Raw genomic sequence first — 22730 nt, 5'->3', positions numbered from 1 at the left:
TCTGTCTCCAATAACCAAAACAACATTATGTTTGGCCAGACCTCTTTATTTGGCCAGAGTGCAGCGAATCAGTCTGCTGCTACATTTGGACAGGCTCCTATTGGTCAGTCACCACCAATGTTTGGTCAACTCAGTAGTAGCCAGCCTGCTTCTGTCTTTGGGCAAACTACATCACAATCAGATCCTGCTTTTGGACAGTCTTCTACAGGACTCTCTGCATCCACATTTGTACAGAGCTCTACTGGGCTATCTGCTCCAACATTTGGACAGGCCTCTGTTGGGCAGTCCAGTTTTATATTTGGCGCTGCTGGACAGTCCAGTTCTATATATAGCCAGGCCTCTGTGGGGCAGTCTGGTTCTATGTTTGGACAGTCCACTCAACCTACATTTGGACAGACATCTGCTGGACAGTCCAGTTCAATATTTGGGCAGGCTACTGCTGGACAGTCTGCGCCTACATTTGGACAGACCTCCGTTGGACAGTCTGCTAATTCTACATTTGGACATGCCTCTGCTGCACAGTCTACCCCAGCATTTGGGCAGGCTACGTCCGGGCATCCCGCCCCAGCATTTGGGCAGGCCACGTCCGGGCATCCCGCCCCAGCATTTGGGCAGGCCACGTCCGGGCATCCCGCCCCAGCATTTGGGCAGGCCACGTCCGGGCAGCCCGCCCCAGCATTTGGGCAGGCCCAGCCCGCCCCAGCTTTTGGGCAGGCCACGTCCGCCCAGCCCGCCCCAGCATTTGGGCAGGCCAAGTCCGCCCAGCCCGCACCAGCTTTTGGGCAGTCTACTACTACTTTTGGACAGACACCTTCAGGTCAAACCGTTCCAGTGTTTGGGCTCGGAACCACTGGAGAGTCTTCCTCCCTTTTTGGAAAGTCAACCAATACCCAGTCATTACAAAGTGCTGTATTTGGGCAGCCATCTGGTGTGCAGACTGGTTCCAATTTTGGACAAGGCAATACCAGTCAAGCATCTATCTTTGGATTGACTGCTACTAGCCAGTCTGCATCCCCCTTTGTACAGACACCATCCAGCCAATCAACTTCTCACTTTGCCCAGGCAACTACTAACCAGCCTGCTTCTATATTTACACAGGCTACTGCTGTCCCATCTGTACCCTCCTTTGGAAGCAGTGCCACAATATTTGGACAAGCAGCTACTGGCTCATCTGTATTTGAGCAGTCATCAACTAGACAGATTGTAGGAGGCACGAGTCAGAGTTCTCTCTTTGGACAGCCTGTTCCAGGTTACAGTCAGAACACAACTGGACAAAGTTTTGGTCAGACAGCATCCACACAATCTGACCAGGCAAATATTAGCCAAAATAGCTTTAGTGCATCTGGCTTCCAGTCAGCATTTGGTAAACAAAGTACCAGGCAGGAACCCAGTAGTGTTCCTGAATTTGGTCAGCACAGCTCTGCCCAACCACCTTCATATGCTCAGGCCACATCTGTGCAGACATCTACATTTGGAATTGCATCAACTGCACAGTCTGGTCACCCAGGGAAGACCAATGTGTTTGGGAATGCAGCTGGTAATGCATCAAACACATCAACATCTAGTCAAGCTATAAATGTAGGTCAAGCATTTGGAGCTAGCACACAGATGACTGCTGGTTCTATTGTCCCAGACTCCAAGTTAACCACCAGCATGGCAGCTACACCATTTTCACATTTATCTAGTATGTCTTCTGCAAGTTCCGACCTCAGTTTTAAACCTCCTGCTAATACAATTTTCAAGCCAATCTTCACTGGGACAAGTAAACCCAATCCGATATCGACTTCTTTTACCATATCACCTCAAGCAAAGAGTGAGGTAATGGAGCAGCCCATGTTTGAAAGTCCAGCTGCATCTGCGGAGAGACAGAGTAGTCGTTTCTTTCCTTTCTCTTCTGACAAGAAAAGCAAAGATGAAACTCCGACTTCCAGGCCTCCATTTGCAAGTGTTGATAGTAGTTTCAGTAGTTTTACAGAAGATTCCAGAAAAGAAGAAGGAGCAAAAAGAAAAGAAGACCAGAGTCACTCAGTTGCTGTGCCTCCAGATTTGCACAGGGATCACGCTCCAGTGAAAAGGTCTAGGAAGTTAAATAGAGATCTAACAGGAGGTGCTAACCTTTTGGTGAGGAGCTTATATGATGTTGTTAAAAGCCAAATGAAAACTCAGCACAGTAAAAGTCCCAAAAAGGAAGAGGAAACTCTTTCTGCACTTAAACCAGATTCATCTGCATCCAGTCATCCAGTGGAAAGAAGTCATCTTGCCGGATCTGGCCAAACCGCATCAGTAAAAACGAACTCAGGAGCTGTAGCCAGTCAGCTGACATTCAGTAAGACCCAAACTCCAGCTCCAACAACCCAGACAGCTAGTAGAATGCTATTGGCAGGACGGAGCCACCAAGCACCTGACAGAGACTACTCTACAGCTGCGGCTAGTCACCTTGTATCCGCCAGAGTTCAGCCTGTGTTGGAGGAGGGAGAACTGCCGGAAGAAATTGAAGGTATTTTCACAAAATATTTACATTATGTTTTTTGATTTGGAAAAAAAATGTATTTTTTATTTATTTTTGTCGGGAGGAAGTTTGAAGAAAGATCTAGTTGTTAATAACCAAAAGCCAAGAGAAGGAAACTTGGAGATGTTGGGGTTGGAGGTGGGTTTTACGAGTTGATGTAATAATAAAACATGCCAGGGCTAAACCAGTGACCATGGGAAACTTATAGCAGTGTATTGTGGTAATGGCTTATTTGAAATCAAGCTACTTTTAAGCTACAGGGGGAAAATGTTTCTATTTTATATAACAATAACTTATAGCCATGAATTGTGAGAACATGAAAAGAGGGGATTATGCAGCTGTTAAGCGAAACCTTGGTAATCACTTAATGCTGCTGAACGTTGCCTAGTGTCGCCTTTACCCAAAATAACACCCACAATTAGAGATGTACCTGGACCCCTGTGATTTGGTCCTAATTCATCACTGTGTTTTAGTTTTGGCTAAACCACCCTCAAGTGTTTTCAAATTTATAAAAACCGATAAAACAGCTAAAATCATGTAATTTGGACCTGTTTACATGCAGTCCAAAACCTAAGTTCAGTTTTTAAATCCAAATTCCGAACTGACAGCAGTCCCAAGCGGGGAGATTCCGAAGTGGGACATGATTCGACACTCTACCCCCTAAGTTTGGTTGCATTTGTATTTTCGGGAAAACCGAACCATACATCTCTACTAACAATGTATAATAAAGTGAGCCAATGTTGGTTCTTGGTCATACTGCACAAAAGATGTTCTACATCAATTTGCAACCAATCGCCGTCCATATTTGAATGACTCCATCAACAGGAATGGTCTGCCGAGGCTCCGGTTCCTGCATCCTTAAGTTCTCCAAAAATTAAAAAGCACAAACGTATAGGCCCAGACTGCCTGCGAGTTGCTGGCAGCCATGCGTTTCATAGCAGACATTTTTTTTAAAGGCAAAACCAGGCTATTCCAGTTGGGCCATAGTGGATGTGTGTAGATAGATGGATATTTAATTAGAGATCTGAAAAGGTGAATGGATGAAGGTGTTATGTTACCTTCAGAAGAAACTGAGATATTTAAAGATTATTGTGACTGAAAATTTTGTAGCATATACGGATTGCTGCTATATTATTTCCTTATTAAACATAGCAACTTTTATACCGAAATACGTGTTGGGTTATTATATAGGGGATCCATATTAGGGTGTGTACAAATGCATTTTGATGGCACGGAGTGGAAAGCCATGAGAGGAATGCACCATGATCTTGTTTTGTTCAGAAACCTCACCCAAGACCCCAATGAGAAAGGAACAACGCTCTGATAGTGTTGACCGCTCAGTACCTCCCAGCGAGCTGAACACTATCAGTGTGAAGAATCTGCCCCCAAGCCTGAATCAAAAACAAGCTTTGGAAAATTACTTCAAAAAGTTCGGCAAAATCCAGCGTTTGTACTGCAGGCCGATGAGCAAGATGGCTATTATCCATTTCTACAACCATGTAAGTTAGTAAGATTATGTACCCTATTATAATCTACAGTGAAGTATGTGCCATGTTGACGGGTTTTTTTGTTGTTGTTGACATTTGCATACGTCCCTGCTTGTGTTAGACAGATCTGATTTGCAGGCTGCAAATGGGGCAGAGTTTATTGGGGAAAATGCTGTTTTGTGGTTGGATTTGGTCAGGACAGGGGCAGTTCCTATTGTCCCCACATTTGCCATTTTTCTGTGTGAGGAGGTATAGACAGTTTCATAACTTAGCTTTCACATTGTCCATGTAGAAAATAAAATGGTTGGACACCAGGACCTGTTTTAGAGTTTGCCTCAATCCTTCTTTTTTTGTTTCTTTAATATATAAAGTACATCCACCCCAACCCCACTGGTTACTTTGCAGCTCATGCCTACAGAAGCTTGATTATTTATATTTGTATACATTATCTCTACGTGTGGAAATCCTATTGTTAGATTACAGGTGCAGCAAACATAATTAGATGTTAGAATAGTGAAGCGCTTCACACCATTTAGCAGTGAAGAATCAAATTGCACAGCAGACTTATTGGCCTTGTATAATAACCTGCAAGACGCAGGCATGGGCGAACGTTTCTGGTATTTTTAATCAGCAATCATTTAAACCACAAAACAATGTTGGTTTTAGCTTTTATATTATTGCTGCTTTAAAAATCTGGGAATCCTGCCAGTGACATATCGCAGGCTTATATAAGGCCCAATGTCTGTCTTTCCAAGTCTACCAAGACCCTCTGCACACAGCACATTGACAGTTCTAGTTTCTCTGACGTCCTAAGTGGATGCTGGGACTCCGTAAGGACCATGGGGAATAGCGGCTCCGCAGGAGACTGGGCACAACTAAAAGAAAGCTTTAGGTCTACCTGGTGTGCACTGGCTCCTCCCTCTATGACCCTCCTCCAGACCTCAGTTAGAATCTTGTGCCCGGCTGAGCTGGATGCACACTAGGGGCTCTCCTGAGCTCCTAGAAAAGAAAGTATATTTTTTATTTTTTTATTTTTAGTGAGATCTGCTGGCAACAGACTCACTGCTACGAGGGACTAAGGGGAGAAGAAGCGAACCTACCTGCTTGCAGCTAGCTTGGGCTTCTTAGGCTACTGGACACCATTAGCTCCAGAGGGATCGAACATAGGGCCCGACCTCGATCGTCTGGTCCCGGAGCCGCGCCGCCGTCCCCCTTACAGAGCCAGAAGCAAGAAGATGGTCCTGAAAATCGGCGGCAGAAGACTTCGGTCTTCAACAAGGTAGCGCACAGCACTGCAGCTGTGCGCCATTGCTCCTCATGCACACCTCACACTCCGGTCACTGATGGGTGCAGGGCGCTGGGGGGGGGCGCCCTGAGCAGCAATATCAACACCTTGGCTGGCAAAAAAATCACAATATATAGTCCTAGAGGCTATATATGTGAAAAATACCCCTGCCAGAGATCCATAAAAAAGCGGGAGAAGTCCGCCGAAAAAGGGGCGGGGCTATCTCCCTCAGCACACTGGCGCCATTTTTCCCTCACAGCTCCGCTGGAAGGATCGCTCCCAGGCTCTCCCCTGCAGTTTCAAGACTACAAAGGGTAAAAAAGAGAGGCGGGACACTAAATTTAGGCGCAGCAGTATATATATAAGCAGCTATAAGGGAAAATCACTCAGTTATAGTGTTCATCCCCGTGTTATATAGCGCTCTGGTGTGTGCTGGCATACTCTCTCTCTGTCTCCCCAAAGGGCTTTGTGGGGTCCTGTCCTCTGTCAGAGCATTCCCTGTGTGTGTGCGGTGTGTCGGTACGGCTGTGTCGACATGTTTGATGAGGAGGCTTATGTGGAGGCGGAGCAGATGCCGATAAATGTGATGTCACCCCCTGCGGGGCCGACACCTGAGTGGATGGACTTGTGGAAGGAATTACGTGAAAGTGTCAACTCCTTACATAAAAGGTTTGACGACATACCAAATATGGGACAGCCGGCTTCTCAGCCTGTGCCTGCCCAGGCGTCTCAAAAGCCATCAGGGGCTCTAAAACGCCCGCTACCTCAGATGGCAGACACAGATGTCGACACGGATACTGACTCCAGTGTCGACGATGAGGAGACTAATGTAACTTCCAATAGGGCCACACGTTACATGATTGAGGCAATGAAAAATGTGTTGCACATTTCTGATGTTACCCCAGGAACCACAAAAAAGAGTATTATGTTTGGAGAGAAAAAACTACCAGTAGTTTTTCCCCCATCTGAGGAATTAAATGAAGTGTGTGAAGAAGCGTGGGCTTCCCCCGATAAGAAACTGGTAATTTTCTAAAAGGTTACTAATGACGTACCCATTCCCGCCAGAGGATAGGTCACGTTGGGAAACATCCCCTAGGGTGGATAAAGCGCTCACACGCTTGTCAAAGAAGGTGGCACTACCGTCTCCGGATACGGCCGCCCTAAAGGAGCCTGCTGATAGGAAGCAGGAGGCTATCCTGAAGTCTGTATATACACACACAGGTATTATACTGAGACCAGCTATTGCTTCAGCATGGATGTACAGTGCTGCAGCTGCGTGGTCAGATTCCCTGTCGGAAAATATTGATACCCTAGACAGGGACACTATATTGCTAACCGTAGAGCATATTATAGACGCAGTCTTATACATGAGAGATGCACAGAGGGATATTTGCCGGCTGGCATCTAAAATAAGTGCAATGTCCATTTCTGCCAGGAGAGGGTTATGGACTCGGCAGTGGACAGGTGATGCAGATTCTAAAAGGCACATGGAAGTTTTGCCTTATAAGGGTGAGGAGTTGTTCGGGGATGGTCTCTCGGACCTCGTTTCCACAGCAACAGCTGGGAAGTCAGCATTTTTACCCCATGTTCCCTCACAGCCAAAGAAAGCACCGTATTATCAGGTACAGTCCTTTCGGCCCCATAAGGGCAAGCGGGTTAAAGGCGCGTCCTTTCTGCCCAGAGGCAGAGGTAGAGGGAAAAAGCTGCAGCATACAGCCAGTTCCCAGGAGCAAAAGTCCTCCCCCCGCTTCCTCCAAGTCCGCCGCATGACGCTGGGGCTCCACAGGCGGAGCCAGGTACGGTGGGGGCCAGTCTCAAAAACTTCAGCAATCAGTGGGCTCGCTCACGGGTGGATCCCTGGATCCTTCAAGTAGTATCTCAGGGGTACAAGCTGGAATTCGAGACGTCTCCCCCCCGCCGTTTCCTCAAATCTGCCTTGCCTACAACTCCCTCAGGCAGGGAGGCAGTGTTAGAGGCAATACACAAGCTGTATTCCCAGCAGGTGATAGTCAAGGTGCCCCTCCTTCAACAAGGACAGGGTTACTATTCCACAATGTTTGTGGTACCGAAACCGGACGGTTCGGTGAGGCCCATTTTAAATTTGAAATCCTTGAACACATATATAAAAAAATTCAAGTTCAAGATGGAATCGCTCAGGGCGGTTATTGCAAGCCTGGACGAGGGAGATTACATGGTATCACTGGACATCAAGGATGCTTACCTGCATGTCCCCATTTACCATCCTCACCAGGAGTACCTCAGATTTGTGGTACAGGATTGTCATTACCAATTCCAGACGTTGCCGTTTGGTCTGTCCACGGCACCGAGGGTATTTACCAAGGTAATGGCCGAAATGATGATACTCCTTCGAAAAAAGGGAGTTTTAATTATCCCGTACTTGGACGATCTCCTGATAAATGCGAGGTCCAGGGAGCAGTTGTTGGTCGGGGTAGCACTATCTCGGGAGGTGCTACAACAGCACGGTTGGATTCTAAATATTCCAAAGTCACAGCTGGTCCCTACGACACGTCTACTGTTCCTGGGGATGGTTCTGGACACAGAACAGAAAAAAGTGTTTCTCCCGGAGGAGAAGGCCAAGGAGCTGTCATCTCTAGTCAGAGGACTCCTAAAACCAAAACAGGTGTCGGTGCATCACTGCACGCGAAACCTGGGAAAAATGGTAGCTTCCTACGAAGCAATTCCATTCGGCAGGTTCCATTCGAGAACTTTTCAGTGGGACCTGTTGGACAAGTGGTCCGGTTCGCATCTTTAGATGCATCGGCTGATAACCCTGTCTCCAAGGACCAGGGTGTCTCTGCTGTGGTGGCTGCAAAGTGCTCATCTTCAAGAGGGCCGCAGATTCGGCATACAGGACTGGGTCCTGGTGACCACGGATGCCAGCCTTCGAGGCTGGGGGGCAGTCACACAGGGAAGAAACTTCCAAGGACTATGGTCAAGTCAGGAGACTTCCCTACACATAAATATTCTGGAACTGAGGGCCATTTACAATGCCCTAAGTCAGGCAAAACCCCTGCTTCAAAACCAGCCGGTACTGATCCAGTCAGACAACATCACGGCAGTCGCCCATGTAAACCGACAGAAGCCACAAGGATTCTCCGATGGGCGGAAAATCACGTGTTAGCACTGTCAGCAGTGTTCATTCCGGGAGTGGACAACTGGGAAGCAGACTTCCTCAGCAGGCACGACCTCCACCCGGGAGAGTGGGGACTTCATCCAGAAGTCTTCCAACTGATTGTAAACCGTTGGGAAAGGCCACAGGTGGACATGATGGCGTCCCGCCTAAACAAAAAGCTAGAAAGATATTGCGCCAGGTCAAGAGACCCTCAGGCGATAGCTGTGGACGTGACACCGTGGGTGTACCGGTCGGTTTATGTGTTCCCTCCTCTTCCTCTCATACCCAAGGTACTGAGGATAATAAGGAGAAGAGGAGTAAGAACTATACTCTTTGTTCCGGATTGGCCAAGAAGAGCTTGGTACCCGGAACTTCAAGAAATGATCTCAGAGGACCCATGGCCTCTGCCGCTCAGACAGGACCTGCTGCAGCAGGGGCCCTGTCTGTTCCAAGACTTACCGCGGCTGCGTTTGACGGCATGGCGGTTGAACACCGGATCCTGAAGGAAAAGGGCATTCCGGAGGAAGTCATTCCTACGCTGATTAAAGCTAGGAAAGAAGTGACCGCAAACCATTATCACCGCATTTGGCGAAAATATGTTGCGTGGTGTGAGGCCAGGAAGGCCCCAACGGAGGAATTTCAGCTGGGCTGTTTTCTGCACTTCCTACAGTCAGGGGTGACTATGGGCCTAAAATTGGGTTCCATTAAGGTCCAGATTTCGGCTCTATCGATTTTCTTCCAGAGAGAACTGGCTTCACTACCTGAAGTTCAGACTTTTGTTAAGGGAGTGTTGCATATTCAGCCCCCTTTTGTGCCTCCAGTGGCACCTTGGGATCTCAACGTGGTGTTGGATTTCCTAAAGTCACATTGGTTTGAGCCACTTAAAACCGTGGAATTAAAATATCTCACGTGGAAAGTGGTCATGCTGTTGGCCTTGGCTTCGGCCAGGCGTGTGTCAGAATTGGCGGCTTTGTCATGTAAAAGCCCTTATCTGATTTTCCATATGGATAGGGCAGAATTGAGGACTCGTCCCCAGTTTCTCCCTAAGGTGGTATCAGCCTTTCATTTGAACCAACCTATCGTGGTGCCTGCGGCTACTAAAGACTTGGAGGCTTCCAAGTTGTTGGACGTAGTCAGGGCCCTGAGAATTTATGTTTCCAGGACAGCTAGTGTCAGGAAAACTGACTCGTTGTTTATCCTGTATGCACCCAACAAGCTGCTGCTCCTGCTTCAAAGCAGACTATTGCTCGCTGGATCTGTAGTACGATTCAGCTTGCACATTCTGCGGCTGGACTGCCGCATCCTAAATCAGTGAAAGCCCATTCCACGAGGAAGGTGGGCTCTTCTTGGGCGGCTGCCCGAGGGGTCTCGGCTCTACAACTTTGCCGAGCAGCTACTTGGTCGGGGTCAAACACATTTGCTAAATTCTACAAGTTTGACACCCTGGCTGAGGAGGACCTAGAGTTTGCCCATTCGGTGCTGCAGAGTCATCCGCACTCTCCCGCCCGTTTGGGAGCTTTGGTATAATCCCCATGGTCCTTACGGAGTCCCAGCATCCACTTAGGACGTCAGAGAAAATATGATTTTACTCACCGGTTAATCTATTTCTCGTAGTCCGTAGTGGATGCTGGGCGCCCATCCCAAGTGCGGATTGTCTGCAATACTTGTATATAGTTATTGTTTAACTAAAGGGTTATTGTTGAGCCATCTGTTGTGAGGCTCAGTTGTTGTTCATACTGTTAACTGGGTATAGTATCGCGAGTTATACGGTGTGATTGGTGTGGCTGGTATGAGTCTTACCGGGGATTCAAAATCCTTCCTTATTGTGTCAGCTCTTCCGGGCACAGTGTCCTAACTGAGGTCTGGAGGAGGGTCATAGTGGGAGGAGCCAGTGGACACCAGGTAGACCTAAAGCTTTCTTTTAGTTGTGCCCAGTCTCCTGCGGAGCCGCTATTCCCCATGGTCCTTACGGAGTCCCAGCAACCACTACGGACTACGAGAAATAGATTTACCGGTGAGTAAAATCTTATTTTTCCTTCGTAACCGTATAATCCCAACTCCATAGGACCGGACTGTGATCGGAAAAAAATGAGCCAAAACTGTACAGTGGTTGGTCATTTTTGTTATAATAGTACTGTGTGTGGACGGCTTAAAAGTGAATCCATAAAAGCATATTCTCATTCAGCAGAACATGCGATTCCCTGTTATTTAACTGCAAGACCCATCGAAAAAATAACACTAGTGTGTATGCTGCAGACTTGACTGTAAGCTCCAATGGGGCAGGGACTGAAATTAATGACCTATATTCTCTGTACAGTGCTGCGTAAATTAATGGCACTATGATCATTAAACTTTAGCGCACTTGGTTTCTTGTAGATAATGTATTAAGAACTCTCAAGCAACCTAGAAGACTGTATTTCACTAATTCACCTTGATTTGTTCTTTTGTTATTCTTTATCCAGAACTCTGCTGCAGCTGCCAAGAAGGTGGGGAAGAGGCTGCACAGGGACGTGTCCATATTTTGGCACCGGAAGAAAATCAGTGAGTGTTTTTGATTTTTCTCAAGTAGAATATCTGCCTATAATGTGTAAATACACGTGTACTAATGTTCTTACTTTTTCAGGTCCAACAAAGAAGGAGACGGGACAATCCAAAAAAGGCATACAGAAGGAAGAGCGAGAAGACGGGGAAGCTGAGAAGGAAACCAGCTCCACTTCCTCCCCGTTGCGCAGTTCTCAGATGCAGGGGCTGAAGGGGTGAGTGTGCGTCATATAGTAATAATGTGGTATTTTGGACTGTAAGCTATTGTATTCTGAAGGTCTGTGTGTATTTTGACTTCACAGATCCTTCAACCAGAAATCTGTGTTTTCCAAAAGTCTTCAGTTTGATGTTGACAGTTCAGATACCCTAGCACTTTCCTCTGACACCACGTGGTCATCTCAGAAACATTCACTTTTGCATCTTGTGGGTACAGTGGCTGAAACTGCAGAAGAGAAGTATCGTCTTCTAGACCAGAGGGATAGGTTGTTGCGTCAAGGTGTGGTTCTTTTTAGTGTTCATTGTCTTAGAAAATACTATGTGGTCTTGAGATCTACTGTAAATTAATTTAAAATATCTTCTGGAAGCTATTAACAATTGGAAAACTTTGAAACTAAACCTAGGTACATGCTGCACAATTATTGGGATGATTAATTGGCCTGATTTATTGTTCAGTGTGTATAAATGATCGTTTCGGCATTTCACAAATAAATCAGGGAAATCTTTCCCACAAACATGCACCTAAGATTATCCGATCAGTCGATCAAAACCAAAAATCTCTACCTCCAGTCTCCCAATATCGACCACTATGTGTGCATTATCAATAATCTAATATGTCCAGGTGTAAAAATTGTGTAGTGCAGCGGTTACCAAACCTTTTCACGGTGCCTTAAAGTATAGAATTTTTTTCACGGCACCCCTAGGCCAAAAGTTTCTTATTGAGAAACGTAGAAAGAAATATGAAATAAATTGTGTTTCTTATGGCATCCTTAGGGTCAGTTGTGTGCTGAGGGACAGGATTTGCTTCTGTTTGTCCACTATGTTATGATTGGCAGCCACCAGCACTGGTTTTGCCTATTACATTGACATAAACAATATGAATTGGTACCTGACCACCAACCCAGGGCATCCCTGTAAGTGTCCCGAGGCACCCCAGAGTGCCTAAGCACACCGTTAAAGAACCACTGGTGTAGTGTATGCGTAAACAAGATTTATTTTATCTGTTGTTTTATTTCCCCCTCAACCTATTCTTCATAAATAACAAAAATTGTGTAGCACAGATATCGGGACTTTCCTCTAGTCCAGGGGTGGGGAACCTCAGGCCCGCAGGCCGTATAAGGCCCGCAAAGCCACTTAATCAGGCCCGGCCAGGTTCACCTAACCGAGGGAGATGTCGGGCGCCCGCTGAGATTTTGTTACCAGCGGGCACCCAGCTCCCTTCTCAGCAGCAGCCGGAGGCAGAAGCTCACTCCTGAACTCCGGCTTCCAGCTCAGGCAGTGTACATGTGCAGCACTCCCATAGTTCCGAGGAGCAGGCGGCCAGGCGGAGGGCAGCGGTCCGGAAACAGGAGCGGGGCTGGTGAGTATTGTGTTTTTTTTCTTGTCTTTTAATATGTGTGTGTGTGTGTGTGTGTGTGTGTGAGCGGCACTACTAGGGGGCATAACAACTGACTGGGGGCATATCTAATGGGGCATAACAAGTGACTGGGGGTATATCTACTGGGGCATAACAACTGACTGGGGGCAAGCTAATTTTTAAGTTGATAATTTTTGTATGGCCCCCAAAGGTTTTTATAAATATCCAAATGGCCCTTGGTAGAAAAAACGTTCCCCACCCCTGCTCTAGCCGAATAGTTGGCTGATTGTTGTCCCGAACAAAAAATCCTGTGTGTTTGCTGGAAGCATGTCATTTATATTAATATTCAAAAATCACAGGGTCCCCTCTCTAAACATAAACGACACTAGTGCCTTTGCCTAGGCTGATATCAAAGAAATTGGGGGCAGGCATAACCAGCCAGGGCTAGTTTAACCATAGCGAGGAAACCTACAATGTGGGCTCCCTCACCATTAGTCCACCAGAGCAACTTTTCCACAGGGAAGTGGGGCCTGTATATTAAAAGAAAAAAAAGTTCAGGTTCGCCTGGGTGCTACCAGCCCTAGTGCCAATAGCAGTTGGGCAGTTCTCCATACCCCCTGGATTTGGTTCATCGATGTTCCGATCAGCAGTTCTAGTTGCATTGGGGAAATGCTAGGCAGGTGTATGGGAGCTTTTAGCCAGGGCAGAACACAATGATGGGGCGTTACAGCCGTAATTTATTTTAAGGCAAATCCAGCATATTTTTTTCTTTTAAACCAAATTTTCACTTTAAAACTTGCGGCTATATCGCAGAAATCACTCCACTTCCACCAAATTGGAACCTGTACCCCCTTGACCCTTGAGAATCTTTACCTGTTAGAAGTGTAGCTTTACCTTCTAGCAAGAAACATTTTCACCAGTTAATATTCTACTGTTTAATTCCCTCCTACTTCTACAGTACTTATTGTTTTGGGAGCGAGCTTATGGGTAGCATATGGCTGGGGAGCTTGTGGGGAAGACATTGTTTGCTGAGTACTGAGAATTCCCATCTGTATGTGGGCTGTACAGTGTATGGAAAAAGAAAAAAGGAGGAGAATGACCATTCTCATCCTCTGTACAGTTTCTCCTGAGTCTCAGGAACTCTCCTCTAGGTATGTTTTGTATCGTAGCCGGAAAGTGAGAGCTGGTATTCAGAAGTAGACTGTTGCTAGCTGTTTTTTTCCTATATAGCTCCGTTGCTAGCATGCCGTTGGTGTCTCTATAGATTCGTAAATCCAGAAAAGAAATCTCATCTCTGCTAATCTCGTGTGTCAATCTTAAATTCAGGGTGTTGTTATTGAGTTTCCTGACGAAGTCCTCTAGTTGTTTCTTTTCTCCTTCCCAGATAATAAATATATCGTCTATATAACGCATCCATGAGATTATTTTCTTAGTGAACTCCTCATTTTCTTAACTAAAAACCACTTCCCCCTCCCACCATCCCAAGTATAAATTTGCGTACGTCGGTGCGCAAGCTGCGCCCATCGCTGTTCCGCGTACTTGCGTGTAAAATATATCAGCGAACGTGAAAATGTTCTTGTAGAGAACAAAGTGTAGTAGTTTCAATAGAAATTTATTGAAGTCACTAGGACCTTCCATATCAAGGAAGTATTCAACCGCAGAGATACCCTTCAGATGGTCAATGCTACTGTATAGGGATTCTACATCGAGACTCGCTAGAAGATGGTTTTGTTCCAGCTTTACGTCATGTAATTTCATAATGACATCTCCAGTGTCTCGTACATAGGATGGCAAACTTGTTTAGTTATCACCCTCTCAGCCAGAGCTCGTTCGATGATACGATTCAGGACCAATCTGCAGTTGTCCGTAGGATTGAAGAGAGTTTTGGTGTAACATAGAGGGTCATTAAGCTGTCTCATGGGTCCTTTCACATACATTTCCTTAGGCCAAATGACAACATTGCCCCCCTTGTCGGAGGGCTTGATGACCACATCCTCCCATTTACTGATCTCATTCAGGGCTTTCCTCTCCTCATGTGTAAGATTGTCCTTATATCTAACTTTGCGTTTGCAAATCTTATCCAGATCACGGCTTACCATGTCCATGAATATCCTTACCTCAGGACATATCTGGTCCTGTGGAAAGAATACTGACTTATTTTTACAGATAACCCGTCCTGCTGTCTCAGGGTTAGTGTAATTGGTTCTTGATAGCTCCTCCAAAACTGATATCATTTCATGATCTTGTTCAGTAAAATCAGTGAAATCTTCTAGGGATGACATAGCATTAGTGTCTCCTTCTTCTGTTGCTAGTTGTGAGGGTGAGGGCAAATCATCTCTTTGATTTGAATCCCTTCGTGCATGGTATTTCATCAACAAAAGTTTACGGCCAAATAGCCTAATGTCCTTCTCCCATTGAAAGCGATTAAAGCTTTTCTGGGGGGCAAAGGAGAGACCCTTCTTTAGGACCGCATCTTGTCCAGTTTGTAAGTGTATGGTCTGATAAATTGATTATCTTCAGTAAGGAGTCTTCTTTTAATATTTCTTCTTGTAGTTCACCTTCCTTTTGGGATATCGGTCTGTCACTGGGGTTTCCCATCTTTGGGGTTCGTATCTTCCTCTTTGTCCCCCTCCTCGTCTTTCTTTTGCGGGGAGTCCTCTTCCTCCCCGCTTCCCCCCTAAAAAAGGATCCTGTTCAATATTGGACTGTTTTCTGGGATCCGATCTTTGGGTTTCATAAGTCTCTTCCCCTCCTGAGGATTCTACCTCTGATGATGTATATGACTCCTGATATCTCTGTCTTCTATTGAGGTCCTTGAATCCCTCGTTCCACTTGAAGATCCTGTCATTCAGAAAGTCTCGTTTATCACGCATGTATTTGTTCCTCTTCCTTTCTATGACAGTGTCCTCATATGTTTCCAACTCCTTTTCCTGTTTTTCAAACATTTTCTAAAATTGGGTATCCTTTTCCCAGGTTTCCAGTGTTTTGGTTAATTTTTCAACTTCTTTGCCGACCTCCTCCAAAACTAAGTTATCGTGCTTCACCAGGATATTCATTAACTCCTGGGAGCATTTCAGGAGACAGTTCTCCCATTCCTTATTAAGATTTTCGGTAATCAAATCAAAGGCTGGGAATACCCTTGGTCTCAGACCCCTGGGGCAAATTTTGTGGTTCAAATAGTTTTCCAAGCTGGTAAGGTCCCAGTTTGTACGTATCTGTCTTTGTAGAAGTTGTTTCAATCTCAATAGATCCTGATCCCACCTTGGTTCACTTTCTTGTTCCCCCATAGTGTCGGGAAAATGTTGCTCAAATCTTCCATTCTACGCCTGCCACTCGAGGCATTTTTTACTGAGAAGCTTGCCATAATTAAGTGCTGTAATTATATTTTGGACAGATAGATTTCCTCCCTGTTCTTGTTTGTATCTTAGATTTTAATATATTATGTACAAGCTATGTACTAAGATTGTTATTGCCGTGCAAAATAGACAGAAACTGAGACTAAGCTCAGCATACAGTATCTGTTTAAAAAGGAAAGACGTATAGTCTGAAGGGCTATGCACAGGCTCTCTCGATATAACTAAGAAAAAGCTGTTTTAATAAGAACCAGCCTTGGAAAAATAATTAAGTAGGCGGAATATCCTACACTGGATTGGGTTAGGCTGGAGGTGCACCAGTAAGCATGGTACAGTATCTGGAAAAGGAGGAGAATGACCATAAGAGGGTCGTCCTCCAAAGAAGTCTTACTTTGTGGCGCACTCTTTTTTTATCATGAGATTCGTAATTATTATTGAATTAAAACTTAGCATTTATTACAGATATTAAACTGTACAGTGTAGCAAAGAAAGAACACATTTTTGATCTGAAATTTTTCAATTGCCATTTCCACAAATATGGGGAGATGTATCAAACCTTCTAATAAGGACAAATTAAGACGTTGCCCATAGCACCCAATCGACATCTAGCTATCATTTATCCAGTACATTCTATAAAAAGACAGGTAGAATCTGATTGGTTACTGTGGACAAATTCTCTACCCCTCCTTTTTAGCAGGTTTGTATATTACATTTGTTTTACACAACCTTCCCCTGTTTGTCTTTCTCCTTTTGTAGCCCGAGTGAAGCGGACTGAGCTAGACCAAGCCAAACTGTTTGTAGGGACATGCCCTGATATGTGCCCTGAAAAGGAGAGATACATGAGGGAGACTCGCAAGCAGCTTAGTGTCTATGAATTCTTTCCAGGAACTGACCAGGTACAACCGTCTCAGAAATCATCAGATTAAGACCTGACCTCTGGAATAATGTGTGCATAGTCCTTACATGGATTATATTGATGATTTACCTGATAAAATGTACATAATGAGCAGTGCGGATGGTGTAATGGTTAGCATTACTGCCTCACAGCACTGAGGTCATGGATTCGATTCCCACCATGGCCCTAACTGTGTGGAGTTTGTATATTCTCCCCGTATTTGTGTGGGTTTCCTCCGGATACTCCGGTTTCCTCCCACAATCCAAAAATATACTGGTAGGTTAATTGGCTCCCAACAAAAATTAACCCTAGCATGAATTTGTGTACATGTGATAGGGAATATAGATTGTAAGCTCCGCTGGGGCAGGGACTGAGTTGAATGCCCAAATATTCTCTGTAAAGTGCTGCGGAATATGTGTGCGCTATATAAATAACTGGTAATAAATAAATAAACTGGGAAATAATAAATAATCCGTCATTTGAATTGATGTACTGGTTTTGTTTCTGGTTTTCCTAGCTTAACCACGCAGCCGCCATTAAAGAGTATAGCCGTTCTTCAGCAGATCAGGAGGAGCCACTGCCTCATGAATTACGTCCTGTACCGGTCCTACGTATGACTATGGATTATCTGGTGACCCATATCATGGATCAGGGGGAGGCAAACTACCGGGAATGGTATGACTTTGTTTGGAACCGGACACGTGGGATCCGGAAGGTGAGAACGGGCTGTAGACTTTGGATGGTGGTTGTTAGATTTCATACATTTCATGTTAGGGAATTTAAACTGTAAACTCCAATAGCTCAAGGACTGATAAGAATGAACTGTATTATCTCTGTACAGTGCTATGTACATTGATGGAGCTATAAAATTAAAATGTGGTAACCATTTTCACTAACCTTGAATCACCTGAGGTTTTCTGTTTCCTGCTAGGACATCACACAACAGCACTTAAGTGACCCCTTTACTGTATCTCTGATGGAGAAGTGTACACGATTTCACATCCACTGTTCTTATGATTTGTGTGAGGAGCCATTGCGCTCATTCGACCCAAAAATCAACAATGAAAACTTGACAAAGTGTCTGCAGAGTCTGAAGGAGATGTATCAGGACTTGCATAATCGTGGGGAGACGGGCACCTGTGAGCCAGAATTCAGGGGATACAGTGTCCTGCTCAACCTCAACAAGGGAGATATTCTCAGGTAAGATATTACCGCAAGTACAGAAATGATGAAAATAGGAATTGATGGGCCTCCAATGACTTTCTGCTAGTATTACCCCATGCGATAAAAAGCACTTCTGCACATAGAACTATTTTGTCACAATAGGGACCATTTTATTAGATATAGCACTCTTGGGTGTACGGTTGTGTTCTGATATATGCATACCTGATATAAATGTGCGTATATAAAAACGTGACCGCACACCCAAGAGTGGTATATCTATTACGTATATACAGGTGAATTCCTTAGTCTTCCCCCTAGGATAGGGGCAGGGCACACAGGTGCGGGGAAGGGGGCACGGCCGGCAGGGAAGAGGGCGTGACCCAGCTTGCGTCACTGTTGGGGGCGGTCTGGCCTCCTCGACGTTACTAATGGTGATGTGCCCCATCCATCGTGTTACTGATGGGGGCGTACCCTGCACATGTCCTCCGCTCCAAGAGTGTTCACCAAGGTCATGGTAGCGCACCGCCGATCCTTAGGGGTGACAATTATCCCGTACCTAGACGACCTTTTACTCAACACGCTGTTGGAGGAGCTTCTTTGGGAACATGCCTTGCTCACTCATGAGGTCCTACTACAACATGGATGGATACTCCATTTCAAGGAATCCAATCTGTTGCCAACCCAAAGTATCCAGTTTCTGGGGATGATCATGGATATGAACGTACAGAAAGTGTTCCTGCCAGAGGACAAGGCTCAGAGTATCCGGCTGTTGGTTCAGAGGTCCTCAGGCTGAAGAAGGTATTGTTACTTCTGTGCATTAGTCTATTTGGAAAGATGGTAGTAGCCTTCGACACTCTCCCATTTAAATCAGTTGTCGGGTTTGCATCTCCAGCTACACAGGATGGTGAAACTGTGTCCACTGACTCGAGTATCCCTCCTTTTGGTGGCTTCGTCCGAACAACCTTACAGCAGTACGGAGGTTCGGTATGTGAGATTGGATCCTTGTAACAACCAATGCCAGTCTCAGAGGTTGGGGCGCGGTGATTCTAGATTTTCACTTCCAAGGAAGCTGGTCAGTCCATAAAAAGTTACTGCCAATAAATGTATTGGAACTGAGAGCGATCTTCAGCGCCCTCCAGGAGGCTGTTCAGCTTCTGCACTCGAAGGCGGTGCGGGTACAGTCGGACAATGTCAGTCACATGGCCATGAGAGAAGTAACTCGGATTCTACAATAGGCCGAGCTTCACGATGTGTTAATATAGTATGTGTATAACTCCTAGTGCCCCTCACTGGGCTCTGTATGTGTAATGTTTAGTTTGAATGGTGCTCCTGGTAAGTAATTTCCTCAGTCACCATTTGGGTAATGATTGCTGTGTTCCTTCAGAACTTTGACTAATTACATATAAAGTAATTCATCTCTTTATTGTCACTGATTTTCTCACCACTCTCGACGCTGTCTGTTCACCGCATTCTGTGTGTCTGGACCGCAGTTGTCTAATCTGACAGACTGGTCCCTCTGAAGAAACGACCAGCTTATAACTGTCGAGAAACGCGTCAGGGTGTTTTTAGGATCCAAACACTCTTTACATATTTGGTTGCCACCGATTTCAGCATCATTCACCATATTGGACAGTCCGATCCTGGGTCTGGAGCCACTTGCATTGGTACCTTTGCAAAGCAGGGACCGTGGCTGCCGATCACGTGCCTGGAGCCAGCGGTCCAGTCGGGCACTGAGAGGTGAACACAGGCGCCGCAGCTACAATCACCTTGGACACGCCAGGCGGTGCGCGCAATCCGGGCGCCGTGGATCTTAACTCTCAGGGAAGCGGTAAGCCTAACCGCTCTGAACACAATAAGTGATTAAGGTAGAGAGCGGCAGATGGAGACGCTCTAGAGAGGCTGCAATACGAGATAAAGCCTGCTTTACTAATTGACTTTTAGCTACCTGAAGTATCAGTATATTTGTTACATTAACTGTTTCAATTTTTTCTTAAAAGAAACAACAACCATGATTACGGTATAAATACATATATTATCACACAGGACGTGACTGGTGGATACAAATAAGGGTCTTTTACCATTCTTGGACTCTTTCTACACTGATTTCACTAAAGGACACCTGTGAAAATTATCTAGTAATCAGTAGGGTACTGCTTGAGTGGAACCATAAGGATATTTGAGTGTTAGGGATCCTATGCAATGAAATATATTTTTAAAGTGTTAAGTTGTTTTAAATCCATTTGTTAATTGGTATAATTTAAATTAAGTTTTGGTCTATGTGCAATTTTAGATATAATAAATATGGAATAATTCAAGTCTATTTGCGCTTTCTTTTTTGCTTGTTCACTTTATATAGGGACGCTAATACCCTATTCTGAGAGCAGCAAATAGCACCTCAACACAGGTTCTATCACAGGCGCCTTTCTTTTTAGTGAATATATACAGTTGGGCACTGTATATATGCATGGGCCCCCGCCATATTTTTACACAGAAACGCGGGACAGAAGCCGCTCAGGGGGCGGGGCTTCTTCCTCAGCACTCACCAGCGCCATGTTTTTTCTTCACAGCACCGCTGAGAGGAAGCTCCCCAGTCTCTCCCCTGCAGTTACACGGTAGAAGGGGGTAAAAAGAGAGGGGGGGGGGGGGGGCACATAATTAGGCGCAAAAATCAATATAAACAGCAGCTGCTGGGTTAACATTAAGTTACTGTGTCATTCCTGGGTTAATAGCACTGGGGTGTGTGCTGGCATACTCTCTCTCTGTCTCTCCAAAGGGCCTTATGGGGGAATTGTCTTCAGATGAGCATTCCCTGAGAGTGTTGTGTGTCGGTACGTGTGTGTCGACATGTCTGAGGTAAAAGGCTCCCCTAAGGAGGAGTTAGAGCAAATATGTGTGTGTGAGGGTGTCTCCGTCGACAGCGCCGACACCTGTTTGGATATGTGTAATTAAGTGCTAAGGTGAATTTATTGCACAAAAGATTAGAGAACAGACAGGAAATCTACCCATGTCTGTCCCTATGTCGCAGAGACCTTCAGAGTCTCTCAATGCTCACTATCCAAAATAATAAACACTGATATCGACACGGAGGTTGAGTCCAGTGTCGACTACAATAATGCAAAGTTACAGCCAAAATGGCAGAAAAGTATTCAATATGATTATTGTAATAAAAAATGATTTGCATATCACTGATGCCTCTCTGTCCCTGACACAAGGGTACACATGTTTAAGGGGAAGAAAGCTGAGGTAAATTTCCCTCCTCTCATGATGAAAAAGAGCGGGAATCTCCAGACAAGAGACTGCAGTTTGCCACAAAGAATCTCAGGCAGTATCCTTTCCCCACTAGGGCCAGGATAGGATGGGAATCTTCCCCTAGGGTGTCACGTTTGCCCAAAAGGTAGCCCTGACGTAACAGCTATTCTCAGGGATCCTGCAGATAGCGTGCACATTCTGGTACACTACTCAGACCGGCGATTGTGCCGGCATGGGTTTATAGCGCTGTGGCAGCGTGGACAGGTACCTTATCAGCAGAGATTGAGACCCTAGTGTGTGTATATATATATATATATATATATATATATATATATATTAAAGATGCTGTCTTAAGATATATATATATATATATATATATATATATATATATATATATATATATATATATATATATATATAACATGCCCAAAGAGACATGAGTATACTGGGTCCTAGAGTCAAAGCTATGTCGATTTCTGCTTGGCTTGTCCTGTAGAATATGCAATGGACAGATGATGCCGACTTAAGAGGCATATGGAAGGCTGAGGATTGTGTGGAGAAGGGTTCTCGGACCTAGTCTCCACAGCTATAGCTGGTAATTCTGATATTTTGCCTTATATTCCTACACAGCCTAGGAAAGCACGACATTATCAAATGCAGCCTTTCGAACAAAGAAACAAGAAAGTCCGAGGTGCGTCCTTTCTTGCCAGAGGCGGGGGCAGAGGAAAGAAGCTGCACAACACAGCTAGTTCACAGGAACAGAAGTCCTCCCCGGCCTCTACAAAAATCCACTGCATCTCGCTGGGGCTCCACAGGCGGAGCTAGGCCCGGTGGGGGCACGCCTTCGTAAGTTCAGCCACAAGTGGGTTTACTCCCTGTTAGATCCCTGGGCAATAGATATTGTGTCTCAGGGATACAAGCTGGATTTTGAGAAGATGCCCCCTCACCGACGGCCCTGCCGGCTTCCCCCCACGAGAGGGAAACAGTGTTAACTGCAATTCACAAATTGTATCTTCAACAGGTGGTGGTCAAGGTTCCCCTTCTTCAACAAGGAGGGGGTTATTATTCGACCATGTGGTAGTCCCGAAACCGGACGGTTCGGTCAGACCCATATTGAATTTAAAATCCCTGAACATATACCTGAAAAGGTTCAAGTTCAAGATGGAATCGCTAAGAGCGGTCATTGCAAGCCTGAAAGGGGGAGATTTTATGGTGACTCGGGACATAAAGGATGCATACCTTCATGTCCCCATTTATCCACCTCATCAGGCGTACCTCAGAATTGCGGTACGGGATTGTCATTACCAATTTCAGACGTTGCCGTTTGGTCTCTCCACGGCCCCGAGAATGTTCACCAAGGTAATGGCGGAAATGATGGTGCTCCTGCGGAAGCAAGGGTCACTATTATCACGTACTTGGACGATCTCCTCATAAAAGCGAGATCAAGAGAGCAGTAGCTGAACAGCGTATCACTTTCTCTGGAAGTGTAACGGCAACACAGCTGGATTCTATATATTGCAAAGTCGCAGTTGGTTCCTACA

At 45.4% G+C, this 22730-nt stretch overlaps 1 protein-coding gene across 1 annotated transcript in view; it reads left to right on the top strand.

The window, feature by feature from the left end:
• MCM3AP (minichromosome maintenance complex component 3 associated protein) overlaps positions 1-22730 on the top strand; it is a 109594-nt gene that overhangs the window by 11802 nt on the left and 75062 nt on the right. Inside the window, exons 2-9 of the mRNA XM_063931836.1 lie at positions 1-2497; positions 3791-4008; positions 10877-10955; positions 11038-11170; positions 11258-11451; positions 16638-16777; positions 17294-17491; positions 17708-17976. The exon at positions 1-2497 is cut by the window's left edge and continues 96 nt beyond it. Coding sequence (XP_063787906.1) covers positions 1-2497; positions 3791-4008; positions 10877-10955; positions 11038-11170; positions 11258-11451; positions 16638-16777; positions 17294-17491; positions 17708-17976 — 3728 coding nt within the window. The remainder of the gene's footprint in view (positions 2498-3790; positions 4009-10876; positions 10956-11037; positions 11171-11257; positions 11452-16637; positions 16778-17293; positions 17492-17707; positions 17977-22730) is intronic.

This window comes from Pseudophryne corroboree, chromosome 6, assembly GCF_028390025.1.
Source record: "Pseudophryne corroboree isolate aPseCor3 chromosome 6, aPseCor3.hap2, whole genome shotgun sequence".
Lineage (NCBI taxonomy): Eukaryota > Metazoa > Chordata > Amphibia > Anura > Myobatrachidae > Pseudophryne > Pseudophryne corroboree.
Note: the sequence above shows the minus strand (reverse complement) of the source record. Positions and strands in the feature narration are given on the sequence as shown.